This window comes from Chiloscyllium plagiosum, unplaced genomic scaffold (assembly GCF_037043375.1).
Source record: "Chiloscyllium plagiosum isolate Xiang-an unplaced genomic scaffold, Cpla_swu_hap1 HiC_scaffold_12, whole genome shotgun sequence".
In the NCBI taxonomy this organism is placed as follows: Eukaryota; Metazoa; Chordata; class Chondrichthyes; order Orectolobiformes; family Hemiscylliidae; genus Chiloscyllium; species Chiloscyllium plagiosum.
In genome coordinates this window covers 105,459,809-105,474,786 of record NW_028270150.1, presented here as the reverse complement: position 1 = coordinate 105,474,786, position 14,978 = coordinate 105,459,809, and the positions used below count along the sequence as shown (strand labels likewise).

The 14,978-nt window shown below is 41.7% G+C and overlaps 1 protein-coding gene across 2 annotated transcripts in view; it reads right to left on the bottom strand.

Moving 5' to 3' along the window:
• Positions 1-14,740, bottom strand: part of LOC122554874 (BCLAF1 and THRAP3 family member 3-like) — a 58,247-nt gene extending 43,507 nt beyond the window's left edge. The window contains exons 1-3 of one of the 2 annotated variants that reach the window (XM_043700228.2): positions 14,630-14,740; positions 14,053-14,195; positions 12,402-12,476 (exon numbers count right to left, since the gene is read on the bottom strand). In XM_043700228.2, the coding sequence (XP_043556163.2) occupies positions 12,402-12,442 (41 nt within the window). In that variant the 5' untranslated portion in view covers positions 12,443-12,476; positions 14,053-14,195; positions 14,630-14,740. The remainder of the gene's footprint in view (positions 1-12,401; positions 12,477-14,052; positions 14,196-14,629) is intronic. The other variant, XM_043700227.2, reaches the window with a different exon arrangement.
• Between the last annotated feature and the right edge of the window lie 238 nt (positions 14,741-14,978).

The window sequence follows — 14,978 nt, the reverse complement described above, 5'->3', positions numbered from 1 at the left end:
ACAATGTCGTATGCTGCATAATGTAAAATCTCCAATGAAGACAAAGATTGTCAGCATGGGGAAAGCGTGGGAGATTAGCATAATAAACAGTAGCAAATATAGGGCAACAGGAGTCATGTGTGACAGACACTTAAATATATGAATGATCGCTACAAACAACTGACATGGAACTTTTACTATGAAAACCCAAAAATCCATTGCATAAAACGACTCCAGTTTACAAATCCGAGGGAAACCACGGGGAGTAGATACTAATTAGAAATAAACAATTGAATGTGGAATTAATTTCAAATGAAGGTTATACCAATCAGAGTATACCAATAAATCAAGCATTTCAGCAGCTTACCAACATTTCCTCTTTCTCACTCAACTGCAAGACATTCCATTCTCTAACAAACTTAACGCAAAGGCATATTTCATCGTCTCACTCCTCACTCAATGTTAATCTGGAATTGAAATACAGAACTGGTAGAGGGAAAAAGGAGTTTATTTGTCCCACTGTGTCTGCAATACCTCCCTTAACATTTTAACAATACTTTGCTCCTTCGTTTTCCCAATAATTCTGCGCATTATTTGTATACCAACCAATCTGGGATCAGTCAATAACAATGATTTTATGAGGGGAAACCATCTTTCTGCACTAACCCTTCGAAAATCTTATTTCGAATATGGCCGTAACATAGGAACAGAAAAGTAACTCAAGAGTCGGGTCTGCCCCACCATTCAGTAAGATCACAGAAGATCAAAAACTCAATATCTTTTCCCAACCCTCTGTCCACATAACATGGAATGCCAATAGTAATCAGAAATCTATCAATCTCTACCTTAAAACACAGTCAAACACTAAGCTTCCATAATGTTCTGTGGCACAGAATTCCAAAGGTTCACAACCCTGAGTTTAAAAAAAATTCCTACAAGTGGCATTCCCGTATTTTTTTAAATTGTGCAGTGTAACTCTAGATTGTTCAAGGTCAATTAGCTGCATATCCGGTTTATGATGCAGTGATGCCAACACCATACACCAGCCAAGGTTACCATGAAGGACTCTACTTATGAATCTCTCCCTTCACATGATGACCCTTGGTATAAACCATCACTCGTCCTCTCTCTCTCTCTTACCCGAACATCTTACCCGAACCCAACCTGCCTATTCCTTTAAGTATTTTGGAAACTTCAATTAGATCGCTTGGTTCTTTGAAACTCTAGAGAGTTTCCCCAAACTGTCCCAAAGGACAATATCCAGGAGACAATATTGTGAATCTTTATTGCACTTCATCTATGGTAATAATACATGTCCTGACCTTGGAGACTAAAACTACATACTAAAACCAGGTGTAGTCTAACCAAGCTCCTTTACAACTGAAGCAAGACTTCTCTACACCTGCACTCAAATTCTCTTGTGCTAAAAACATTTATAACTTGTTGCACCTGCATGTCAGTCTTTAGTGACTTATCAGCAACGACATCTTTATACATTTCCACTTTTCAATCATTTACCATTTAAGAAATACTCCAAACATACTCCCAAAAATGGGAACCTCGCATTTTTCCATATTATATTCAATAAATGCCAAAATCCTGAAGCCACTTTACAGCTTCCTCTCTACATTCAAAGTCACTTAGCTTTGTATCACCCATACATTTGGCAATATTACATTTGAAGCCATAACCCGAATTATTGATAAATACAGAGGAACCTTGATTACCCGGCATTCGATTATCCGAATTTCGGATTGTCCAGACAAGATTGCAAGGTCCTGATGTTTGACTGCATTGTGTTATCTGGCATTCGATTATCCGAACAAAATACGCCTCACCCATGTTGTTCAGATAATTGAGGTTCCTCTGTATTGTGAACAGCTACGGCACAACTACTGATCCTTGTGTCCATCAGCTTTACTTTTATCAATTTTGAAGGTAATATCTTCAAAAATACTTCACCAAGTTTGTCAAATATGAGGTCCCATTTGCAAATCCATGCAGACTATGTCCAACTGAAAAAGTGTGTAAGGTACGAGTAGGTAGGGAAAGAGTTAAGTTTAGGGTTGCTTGACAGAGCCTCAGCTAGCATGACTTTGACCATATAAGAACTTGCAGTAAACAATGAGGTGCTAGAGGCAAGATTAGTGGTTTAACAAGTTAAAGAACATCCATTGCATAATGCCAGTGAACAAGGTGAGGAACATCCATCGTGTGATGCCAGATGACAATCTTTACTGTTGATGCTCAGTGATTGTATCGTCATCCAATCAATGTAGATTGGGCCTTATCTGGATGCTGCTCCCTGTAATTCCACAAGAACCTGCTGTTCGAGAGAAGACCGAGAACTCATGTCTGTGTGCATGTGGGCGATCGTTCTCTGTCCCTCCAGGGTCCAGAATAGAGGAGTGTTTGCTTTAACTGATGCTGGGATAGGGAAACGGGATGACAATATGGGCGAGCCAGATAGGAATCCAAAGAAATAGTTATGATTGGATGGTGTCAGCAATCGCCTAGAACACGACGGGACAGGCCCACAAGGCAAGATGTTAAACCATGGTCCCTCTCGGTATTCCTGTGTGTCGGAAACTGTCCCCTCATTCAATTGCTTTCTATTCTATGGACTCCTCAAATTGTAATGAGTTCAGTTGATAGACACAGTTTCATAAATGTGCTGACCAACAGGGGTTCAAATCACTAACATTCTGACAAACGAGTTTGAATCCCCTGGGTTTCAATTGGGGTCGGAGTCCCTTGGGTCTCAACTGGGGTTTGAACCCCCTGGGTTTCAATTGGGGTTTCAACCCCCTGGGTTTCAATTGGGGTTTAAATCCCCTAATTGGGGCTTGAATCCCCTAATTGGGGTTTGAGCCCCCTGGGTTTCAATGGGGGTTTGAGTCCCCTGGGTTTCAATTGGGGTTTGAACTCCCTAATTGGGGTTTGAATCCCCTGGGCTTCAATTGGGGCTAGTGCCCCCAGACACATTACTAAGAAAAGGGGTTCAAGCCCCCGTGAGGAGGAGTAAAAGTCCCCAAGGTTAAAGGGGGTTAAAGTCTCCTAGTGGCGAAATTTGAGGCTCCAAAAAAAAACTTAGAAACCGGGAACTTCAAAAAGTACATATAAACAATATTTGGTAATTCTTAATGTTATCGCCTTTATTCCCCACATCTCCCCTTAGAAGTACTTTCGGGACAACAGAGGATTAGATAGGGTAGACAGTGAAAGTCTTTTTCCTAGGATGGTGACATCAGCTTGTAGATGGGGGCATAACTACAAATTGAGGGGTGATAGATTTAAGACAGATGCCAGAGGCATCTGAGAGTGGTAAGGGTGTGAAATGCTGTACCTGCTAATGTAGTTAACTCAGCCACATTAGGAGAATTAAACAATCCTTAGATAAGCACATGGATGATGATGGGATAGTGTAGGGGGAATGAGTTGAGAATAGTTCACATGTCAGCACAACATTGACGGCCGAAGAGCCTGTTCTGCACTGTATTGTTCTATGTTCTAACATGGTGTCACTGGGAAAAGGGGGAGAAAGTGGAGCCGGTCCGCTTGGGTCTCAACAGTAAAGTGCACTTAGTGCCAGGAAAGTGTTGTCTGGATTTTTGTGCTGTGAACTCGACTCCGCGAGTCTTTGTTCAGGGGAAGGGAAAGAGAGTGGCTTGGACTATGGCACCATGTGGTCCGCTGCAAGGGGTTTCCCTTGTTATAAGTGTAATTTCAGCGAGATGATGCAAAAAAATTACGAGAAACGCTGAAATTAAAGTTGTATTAATACTTGGGTTGAAAAAAGATGTTTCAATGTAAATTGTACCATGCTGAGTATGTTTGATATTAAATACTTTAATTTGTAAAATACTGGTTCAGAAAATCCTTTTATGTAACAGTTTTGCCTTATTTGAATCAGGACCTCAATTCAATGTGTTTTGTGGTCTATGTAATAGGGCAGATTTTGTTTAACCATCTTTGTGTTTCAAGACATCCAGCACTTCCTCCTCTGAAATTTGGACATTTTGCAAAGTGTCACCCTACAGTGTATATCTTCCATATCCTTTTCCACAGTAAATACTGATGCAAAATACTCGTTTAATATCTCCCCCATTTTCTGCGGCTCCACACAAAAGGCCGCCTTGCTGATCTTTGAGGGGCCCTATTCTCTCCATAGTTACCCTTTTGTCCTTAATATATTTGTAAAAACCCTTTGGATTCTCCTTAATTCTATTTGCCAAAGCTATCTCATGTCCCCTTTTTGCTCTCCTGATTTCCCTCTTATGTATACTCCTACTGCCTTTATATTTTTCTAAGGATTCACTCGATCTATCCTGTCTATACCTTACATATGCTTCCTTTTTCTTAACCAAATCCTCAATTTCTTTAGTCATCCAGCATTCCCTATACCTACCAGCCTTTCCTTTCACCTGAACAGGAATATACTTTCTCTGGATTCTCATTATCTCATTTCTGAAGGATTCCCATTTTCCAGCCGTCCCTTTACCTGCCAACATCTGCCCCCAATCAGCTTTCAAAAGTTCTTGCCTAATACCATCAAAATTGACCTTTCTCCAATTTAGAATTTCAACTTTTAGATCTGGTCTATCCTTTTCCATCACTATTTTAAATCTAGCAGAATTATGGTCGCTGGCCCCAAAGTGCTCCCCCACTGACACCTCAGTCACCTGCCCTGCCTTATTTCCCAAGAGTAGGTCAAGTTTTGCACCTTCTGTAATAGGTACATCTATACTGAATCAGAAACTTTTCTTGCACACACTTAACAAATTCCTCTCCATCTAAGCCCTTAACACTATGATAGTGCCAGTCTATGTTTGGAAAGTTAAAATCCTCTACCACAACCACCCTATTATTCTTACAGATAGCTGAGATCTCCTTACAAATTTGTTTCTCAATTTCCCTCTGACTATTAGGACCAATAAGGTGATCGTCCCTTTCTTATTTCTCAGTTCCACCCAAATAACTTTCCTGGATGTATTTCCAGGAATATCCTCCCTCAGCACAGCCGTAATGCTATCCCTTATCAAAAACGCCACTCCCCCTCCTCTCTTGCCTCCCTTTCTATCCTTCCTGTAGCATTTGCATCCTGGAACATTAAGCTGCCAATCATCCCCATCCCTGAGCCATGTTTCTGTAACTGCTATGATATCCCAGTCCCATGCTCCTAACCATGCCCTGAGTTCATCTGCCTTCCCTTGCATTGAAATAAATGCAGTTTAATTTATTAGTCCTACCTTGTCCCTGCCTGCCCTGACTGTTTGACTCGCTTCTGTTCTCAACCATATCAGTCTCAGATTGATCTCTTTCCTCACTATCTCCCTGGGATCCTCCCTCCACTTTACTAGTTTAAATCCTCCCCCCCCCCTTACTAGTTTAAATCCTGCCGAGCAGCTCCCTGCCAGTATATTAGTCCCCTTCCAATTTAGGTGCAATCCGTCCTTCTTGTACAGGTCACTTCTACCCCAAAAGAGATTCCAATGATCCAAAAGTGTGAATCCTTCTCCCATACACCAGCTCCTCAGCCCTGCATTCATCTGCTCTATCCTCCTATCCTGCCCTCACTAGCTCGTAGCACCAGGAGTAATCCAGATATTACTACTCTCGAGGGCCTCCTTTTTCAATTCCTGCCTAATTCTATGTAATCTCCCTTCAGACTCTCAACCTTTTCCCTTCCTATGTTGTTGGTTCCAATATGGACAATGACCTCTTGCTGGCCCCTCTCCCCCGTGAGAGCATTCAGCACCCTCTCTGAGACATCCTTGATCCTGACACCAGGGAAGCAACACACCAATCTGATTTTTCACTGCTGGCCACAGAAACGTCTGTCTATACCTCAGACCAGAGAACCCCCTAACACAATTGATCTCTTGGAATCTGACATATCTCTTGTTGCATTAGAGCCAGTCTCAATACCAGAAACTTGGCTGTTTGTGCTACGTTCCCCCGAGAATCTATCCACACCCCCTACATTTTCCAAAAAAGCATACTTGTTTGAAATGGGTATAGCCACAAAAGACTCCTGCACTAGCTGCCTCCTTTGTTATCTTTCCTGGAGTTAACCCATCTATGTGACTGTATCTGAGACTTTCCCCCCTTCCTATAACTGCCATCCATCACATACTGTTGTTCTTACAAATTCCTGTGTTTCTAACTGTCTCTCTAACCGATCTATTCGATCTAATAAGATTCGCAACCAACAGCATTTATGGCAGATATAATCTGCTGCAATCTTTAAGGCATTATGGAGGGCTTTAATTAAATAATGGGGACTGAAAGACCAAGCGAACAATGATGTGAAAAAGCAAAGGGAGGAGAAGTAAAGACAGAAAGAGAACAATAAAGGAAATGAGAATCAAAGTATGGCAAGAAGAATGGAACATTAAATTTAATTGTACTCAAAGGACAAGATGAGAAGTTGTGGGGAAAAAAGACGGAACTAAATGCATTCTATCAGAATGTGAAAAACATTTGCACCAGGACTGGTAAATGGGCAGCATTAATGGAACTATGCAGATAATATCTAATTTCCATTTGATGATATGGCTGCAGGGGTGATCAAGTCTGGGACTTGAATATTAAGGGACATTCAACATTCAGGAAGAATAGGCTAAAAGGTAAAAAGGGGTGAGGTGGCTCTACTAATAATGGGTGAGGTCAATATACTGAAAAGAAAGAATCTTATGAATTAAGATATGGGTAACAAACACTGGTGGGAGTTTCTTCGAGGCCACCAAACAGTAATGGTAATGTGGGACACTATGAATTAGAAAGCTGAAAAGGCTTGTAACCAAGATAATGCAGGAATTATGGAGGATTTCAATCTACATATAAATTGGGTAAACCTAATTAGCAGTATTTCTGTGGAAGATAAATTCCTGAATGCAGACTAGATAGTTTTTCAAACAGTATTTTCTTATCATTCATTTGTGTATTGAGGGTATTATTGCCTATCCCAAACGGCGGTTAAGAGTCAACCACATTGCGGTGGATCTGGAGTCACATATCGTCCAGATCAGGTCAAGATGGCAGTTTCCTTCCCTGGAGGACATCAATGAACCAGATGTTGAGGAATTAACTAGAAAATAAAAAGGATTAATTAAAATTCTTTTGTAAAGGAACTCTGAGGGAAGAATGACTTTAATTTGAAGCAATTTTACATTAAGTCTGTATGTGATCCAGTTGGTCCAAAACTACACTAAAAGATATGTTGGCGGACAATGCTTGGAACTATGCATAACTTATTTGTGTTTGTAGTAATGGCAGAAACATGATTGCTGTTTCATTTTTTTTAAAGTTTTTTTTTGTGCCTTGAAGACTGGAGGACCGTTTGTTTACTTGCACTTTAATGAGGTTTTATAACCTTTGAAGTGAAATGATGGTATGAAATAAAATTAATGGCTTAGTGGAAAAAGAAAGAAGAAGAAATCTGTCTCATTGCTTAATGACAAGAATTTATGAAAATATACAGAAAAATTCAGAAGTTATGGATGTATGTATGCCAAAGAGTGGAGACAAGAGTGCTGAACTTTCTAGTAAGACATCTACAAAACAACAAGTTTACAGAATTCATGCACTTGCTCTGAAGTTAACGCAAGAGTTTAGTTTATAGTTTCTTTTGAATGAGTATCGAAGCAATACCAGCTGAAGAAAAGCATCTAATGAACCTATAGAAATTTGCCAGAAAGAGTAAAAAGTCTTGGATTGGAGATAGTGGTGAATCTCACTAGAGTCTTAATTGGCAAGGAGACTACTGAAACAGAAAGAATTAAGAGCATTTGAATTCCTTCTTGTTGTCAAGCTTTTTGTTGACTACTACAGTCATGTTTGTCTTATTTAATAAACATTTCACTTGGTGTTAAATATACTGGCAGATTCTTCTGCAGCAACAATCTAAGTTAATTATTTATATGCTGAGCTCAAATGTAATATTTCTGATTTTGATGACAGAAAACTAGGTGGCATGTGACTTTTGAGGAGGAATGGATTAAAGGAAAGTTATTGAAAGAGGATTTGAGTGAATGAATAAAGAAATATTGCTATCATTATATATAGCCTTGGTGACATGCAGCTGGGAAAGATATACCTGACATAGAGGGAGTGAACAAAGCTGCATCAGGTGGACTCCTAGTTTGGCTGGTTGTCTATGAGAGATTGAGTAGAGTCATAGAGATGTACAGCATGGAAACAGACCCTTCGGTCCAACCGGTCCATGCCGACCAGATATCTTTAGAGTACAAAGGATGGGAGATGGTCTTATTGAAACATACAAAAGTTTATAGGTGAAGGATGTTCCTTTGTGGGAGTCAGGGGATTTGATAGCCAAGACTCTCAAATGCAGAATAAACAACACAATATATAAGATCAAGATGAGGAGGGCAATGAATCCTCGAAATGGTCCACCCCAAAGGCATGTTGAGGGTCAGTGGCTGAGAATAGTCAAGACACAGATTGTTAGATTTTTAATATTAACAACAGCAAGAGATATAGCGATAATGTGGAAAAATGATGTTGATGTAGAAACTCAGTTCACAGATGGGCAGGACTGGCAGCTTAATGTTTCAGGATACAAATGCTCCAGGAAGGATAGAAAGGGAGGCAAAAGAGGAGGGGGAGTGGCGTTTTTGATAAGGGATAGCATTACAGCTGTGCTGGGGGAGGATATTCCTGGAAATACATCCAGGAATGTTATTTGGGTGGAACTGAGAAATAAGAAAGGGATGTTCACCTTATTGGGATTGTATTATAGACCCTTTAACAGCCAGAGAGAAATTGAGAAACAAACTTGTAAGGAGATCTCAGCTATCAGTAAGAATAATAGGGTGGTTATGGTAGAGGATTTTAACTTTCCAAACACAGACTGGGACTGCCATAGTGTTAAGGGTTTAGATGGAGAGGAATTTGTTAAGTGTGTACAAAACAGTTTTCTGATTCAGTATGTGGATGTACCTACTAGAGAAGGTGCAAAACTTGACCTACTCATGGGAAATAAGGCAGGGCAGGTGACAGAGGCATCAGTGGGGGAGCACTTTGGGGCCAGCGACCATAATTCTATTAGATTTAAAATAGTGATGGAAAAGGATAGACCAGATCTAAAAGTTGAAGTTCTAAATTGGAGAAAGGTCAATTTTGACGGTATTAGGCAAGAACTTTCAGAAGCTGATTGAGGGCAGATGTTGGCAGGTAAAGGGACGGCTGGAAAATGGGTATCCTTCAGAAATGAGATAACGAGAATCCAGAGAAAGTATATTCCTGTTCAGGTGAAAGGAAAGACTGGCAGGTATAGGAAATGCTGGATGACTAAAGAAATTGAGGGTTTGGTTTAAAGAAAGGAAACATATGTCAGGTATAGACAGGATAGATCAAGTGAATCCTTCGAAGAGGATAAAGGCAGTAGGAATATACTTAAGAGGGAAATCAGGAGGGCAAAAAGGGGACATGAGATAGCTTTGGCAAACAGAATTAAGGAGAATCCAAAGGGTTTTTACAAATACATTAAGGACAAAAGGGTAACTAGGGACAGAATAGGGCCCCTCAAAGATTCCTGAAGAAGTGCTCATGCCCGAAACGTCAATTCTCCTGCTCCTCGGATGCTGCCTGACCTGCTGCGCTTTTCCAGCAACACATTTTCAGCTTTCACCCCTCAAAGATCAGCAAGGCAGCCTTTGTGTGGAGCCACAGAAAATGGGGGAGATACTAAACGAGTATTTTGCATCAGTATTTACTGCGGAAAAGGATATGGAAGATACAGAATGTAGGAAAATAGATGGTGACTTCTTCCAAAATGTCCATATTACAGAGGAAGACATGCTGGATGTCTTGAAACACATAAAGGTAGATAAATCCCAAGGACCTGGTCAGGTGTTTCCTAGAATTCTGTGGGAAGCTAGAGAAGTGATTGCTGGGCCTCTTGCTGAGATATTTGCATCATTGATAGTCACAGGTGAGGTGCCAGAAGACTGGAGGTTTGCTAATGTGATGCCATTGTTTAAGAAGGGTGGTAAGGCAAGCCGGTAACTATAGACCAGTCAGCCTGACGTCAGTGGTGGGCAAGTTGTTGGGGGGGGATCCTGAGGGACAGAATGTACATGTACTTGGAAAGGTAAGGACTGATTTGGGATAGTCAACATGGCTTTGTGTGTGGGAAAACATGTCTCACAAACTTGATTGAGTTTTTCAAAGAAGTGACAAAGAAGATTGGTGAGGGCAGAGCAGTAGATGTGATCTATATGGACTTCAGTAAGGTGTTCAATGAGGTTCCCCAGGAGAGACTGGTTAGCAAGGTTAGATCTCACAGGACACAGGAAGAACTAGCCATGTGGATACAGAACTGGCTCAAAGGTAGAAGACAGAGGGTTGTTTTTCAGACTGGACACCTGTGACCAGTGGAGTGCCACAAGGATCGGTGCTGGGTCCTCTACTTTTTGTCATTTATACAAATGATTTGGATGTGAGCACAAGAGGTACAGTTAGTAAGTTTGCAGATGGCACCAAAATTGGAGGTGTGGTGGACAGCAAAGAAGATTACAACAGAATCTTGATCAGATGGGCCACTGGGCTGAAAAGTGCCAGATGGAGGTTAATTCAGATAAATGCAAGGTGCTGCATTTTGGAAAAGCAAATCTTAGCAGGACTTATACACTTAATGGTAAGGACCTAGGGAGTGTTGCTGAACAAAGAGACCTTGGAGTGCAGATTCATAGCTCCATGAAAGTAGAGTCGCAGGTAGATAGGATAGTGAGGAAGGCGTTTGGTATGGTTTCCTTTATTGTTCAGAGTATTGAGTACTGGAGTTGGAAGGTCATGTTGCAGCTGTACAGGACATTGGTTAGGCCACTGTTGGAATATTGCGTGCAATTCCTATTGGAAAGATGTTGTGAAACTTGAAAGGGTTCAGAAAAGATTTACAAGGATGTTGCCACAGTTGGAGGATTTGAGCTATAGGGAGAGGCTGAACAGGCTCGGGCTGTTTTCTCTGGAGCATCGGAGGCTGAGGGGTGACATTATTTTGTAAATCTCCATAAGGAGGGGCAGAGATAGGATAAATAGACAAAGCCTTTTCCCTGGGGTCAGGGAGTCCAGAACTTGAGGGCATAGGTTTAAGGAGGGCGGGGAATGATATAAAAGAGACCTATGGGGCAACTTTTTCACACAGAGGATGGTATGCGTATGGCTTGTGCTGCCAGAGGAAGTGTAGGAGGCTGGTACAATTGCAACATTTAAAAGGCATTTGGATGGCATATGAACAGGAAGGGTTTGGAGGGATATGGGCCGGGTCTGGCAGGTGGGACTAGATGGGGTTGGGATATCTGGTTGGCATTGACGGATTGGACCAAAGGGTCTGTTTCCACGCTGTACATCTCTATGTCCTAATTAAATGGCAGAGCAGGCACGATGAGCCGAGTAGCCCACTCCTGATTTTATTTCCGAAGTACATAACTGTTTTTCCATGCATTCCAATGTCTTTCCATTACATACATACTTGCACTTTTCCTTCTCAAGTGATTACCACACACCTCACTTAAGCTTTTCATTAGCTTATTCCTTTTTAACTCCACCTTGCTGTTTGCCACATTCTCTCCTCTTTGCATCATCAGCAAACTGGACATTGGAAATACAAATCCAAAGCATCTCCACAGATTGAGAAATGTTGGCATAGCCGTGAGCATGAGATACACCAGTTGATTCATGTAACTTGTTTCCTCACCATTAATCACTTTTCTTTTCAATTGCAATATTTCCCTAACATGGTTCAATTTTTGCCACAACCCTGAGAGGCAGGTGATCTGTCCATATTGCTTTTCAAAAGTTTCTATAAGATGAATGTATCTCTCAGGCTGGTTTACTTGCCAGTTACCTGAACTATTCTGAATCAAAGGTGAATGAGAAGTAGAAATACTCAGAGCTAATGTTATTCAAGAGCCTCTTTTGGTAAGCTCACTATTGTTTACACATCCTCAAAATATCTGATCAACAACTCTACTCATCTTAGCAAACCACCCAATCACAGGCATGTGAAAATTCCATTGTTCCAATACCAAACACATGATGCCTCAAGGCTGAATCATTGCAACCCCTTCCATAAAAACAAAGATTTAATCTAATTTGGAATTAATTCCAAATAGCCTTCTACCAGATACTAGTTCCAAAGTAATCTGTAACACAAGATAAAAAAATCCTCTTTATGCAATTCTGACATCAGTTTTTTGACTCTAATCAAATTTCCATGGGCAATATCTCACAGGATTGCTTTTGATGTCCAAAGAAATCTATCAGCTTAGTTTCCTGGATCTATTCTCATTAGGCCAATGCGTCAAAGGATGATCAAGTAATCAGCTTCATCAGTGCTCTTGTAGGATTAGAACTTACTCATAGAATAACAACATTTTCAAAAGGCAGGATTCACTTACCTGTGCTTCCACCGTGGGGATCGTGATCTTGAGCGAACCATTGTACCAAGAAATTAGCTACCCCTTCAGCTGTGCCTATAATGAACGTACAAATACATCAGAACATTTTGCTTCACAGAATAGTATGGACACACAGATTAGCATTATGAAGACAAGGACTGGAAGTCCTGCAATGTGGAACTATAAGAACACATAGTTCCTTTATGTCCAGAACTAGAGACGATTATGTTATGTTTTTGTTCTGGCTAGTTATCATCTACACAGCGCAGTGATGGGAAAATACAGTAGAATGAATAACATTCAGAACTCTTACAAAAGCAAAATGACAAGATGTTGGAAATCAAAAGCAAGAAAATCTCAACAGGATAGGCAGCGTCTGCTGAAGGAAGAGAGCTAACATTTCAGGTCACATCAGAACTGGAGAGAGATAAAAGCTTAAGAGCTTTAAGACAGTAGAACTGTTGGAAATACATATCTATATTTAGGGACTATGTGAAAAGCTGGAAGACAACCAACCATTTAAACACTTGCTGAATTAAACAGGCTTTAACCAAGGTTTGCAGGGAACCTATGTGGCTTTTTCCAAATTCAGCTAACAGTTTGATGTGGGCTATGCTCCAACTGCTGACTGCATAAAGTCACTTTGAATAAAGTTCTTAGGGAGCTAACAGATGGGATTTGTTGTCCTTATTTACCAAAAAACCCAGTTCTGAAAGAGACCATAGAGTCCCAAGGCTCAGTTAAATGAGAAAGTCTTTCTGGATTTGGTTTCGTACTCATTAAAGTAGGGAGTCATATGGAAGAAAACCTCCAAAAGCTGTTGTAAGGCCACTTGTTTCCTTCTCTTTTTTCTACGAAGTGGTTGAGAACCTGAGGAAGTTTCCACCTCTCAGTATTTTGATTACTTTGTAATTCCTGAAAAAGCTGGATTGAGATTACTATCCGAAGAGTTGGATCCAGCTTGATTTCCACCTAAACCGAAGTCTTGTTTGGGAAAACATTCCATAAATCTATAGCTGTCAATAATTCACTCGTCAACAAGATGTGAGGTGCACTTCATTGAATCTCATCTTTTGTTTGTCAGACCAACGGGTACTTTTCTTTGCTCATTTTTAAATATCATTTAGAGTCATAGAGACGTATAGCATGAAACTCAGTCCAACTCATCCACGCCAACCAGATATCCTAAATTAATCAAGTCTCATTTGCTTACTATCCCTCTGTATCCTTCCTGATCTACCCATCTAGATGCCTTCCATACATGCACCACCCTCTGCATGAAAAGCTGCTCCTTAGGTCCCTTTTTAAATCTTTTTCCTTTCACCTTAAACCTATTCCCCCTAGTTTTGGACTCTTGCTACCCTGGGGAAAAGACCTTGGCTACTCAGCTGATCTATGCCCCTCATGATTTTATAAACCTCTATAGGGTCAGCCCTCAGCCCCGGACGCTCTGGGAAAAACGGTCTTAGCCTATTGAGCTTCCCCTTATAGCTCAAATCCCCTAACCCTGGCAAACCTTTCCTAAACCCTTTCAAGTATCATAACATCCTGATGGAGGGCTCTTGCCCGAAACGTCGATTCTCCTGCTGCTCGGATGCTGCCTGACCCGCCGTGCTTTTCCAGCAACACAGTCTCTCGACTCTGATCTCACCAGTCGTCACTTTCTCCTGTGATCAGGGATCCGCAGAGTCGGCGCATCCTTCCTGTCCTCTGAGCGTGCCTGATCCGAGATTAAAAGGCGGTATAATTTTAATCCCGCACCATACTTGGGAATTAACCAGCCTTTTGCTTGTACTAAAAAAAAGAAATTAGTTATTTTTGAGTTTATTGAAGGAGGCTGGTGAAAGTATTATTTTGTGAGCAAAAAGAAATGGAAAACGCTCGGTCATTTGGGCATTAACATTAATATTTTGTGCAGCGTTGTGATTTTGAGGAGGAGTTGGGATTCCTCCCATTCCAGCTGGGGGATGCAAAAGGTCAGTGATTGGTTTGGAAGGCAGGGAGTTTGAGTAAGGAAAGGTTCAAGGACGCCACATCCCAAACAGACCCGAGCGGAGAAACCATTTGAACGGCACTTTCAAAAATAAAGAGAGACAATCCAGTGCCAACTCCAGTGGGCGCCCGGATGTAGCGGTTGAGCGGCCCCTCGGGCTGCTCGCTCCCTCGGGCGGGCTCAGGGTGAAGCTCCGTCTCTTAACACACACCGCGAGGAGAAGGCCCAGACTGACCGTGTGAACGTCCCCAGATCCGCGACGCCGCTGCCTCCCCTCGGCGATCGTTAACCCCGTTCGCTCACTCGCTCGACCGGAAACTGATCCGGCGAAGTGCTGACCTCTGACCCTCCCCCCCGCACCGACAACTTCCGCGCTGTCGTTCTGCGCGCCCCCCTCCCCAATCCGGAGGCCAGCTCCGTACGCATGCGTTGTCCGGCAGCCCGGGCGGGCGCATGCGCATTGTTGCAAGCCTTGGCTGCTCTCGCTCGCGACGTTCAGTGATTGAGTGGTCATTCGGTTGCGCATCAAGGGAAATATATCCGTCATGTCTCACTCAAGGCAGCTGGTGCTAACTTGCTTTGTT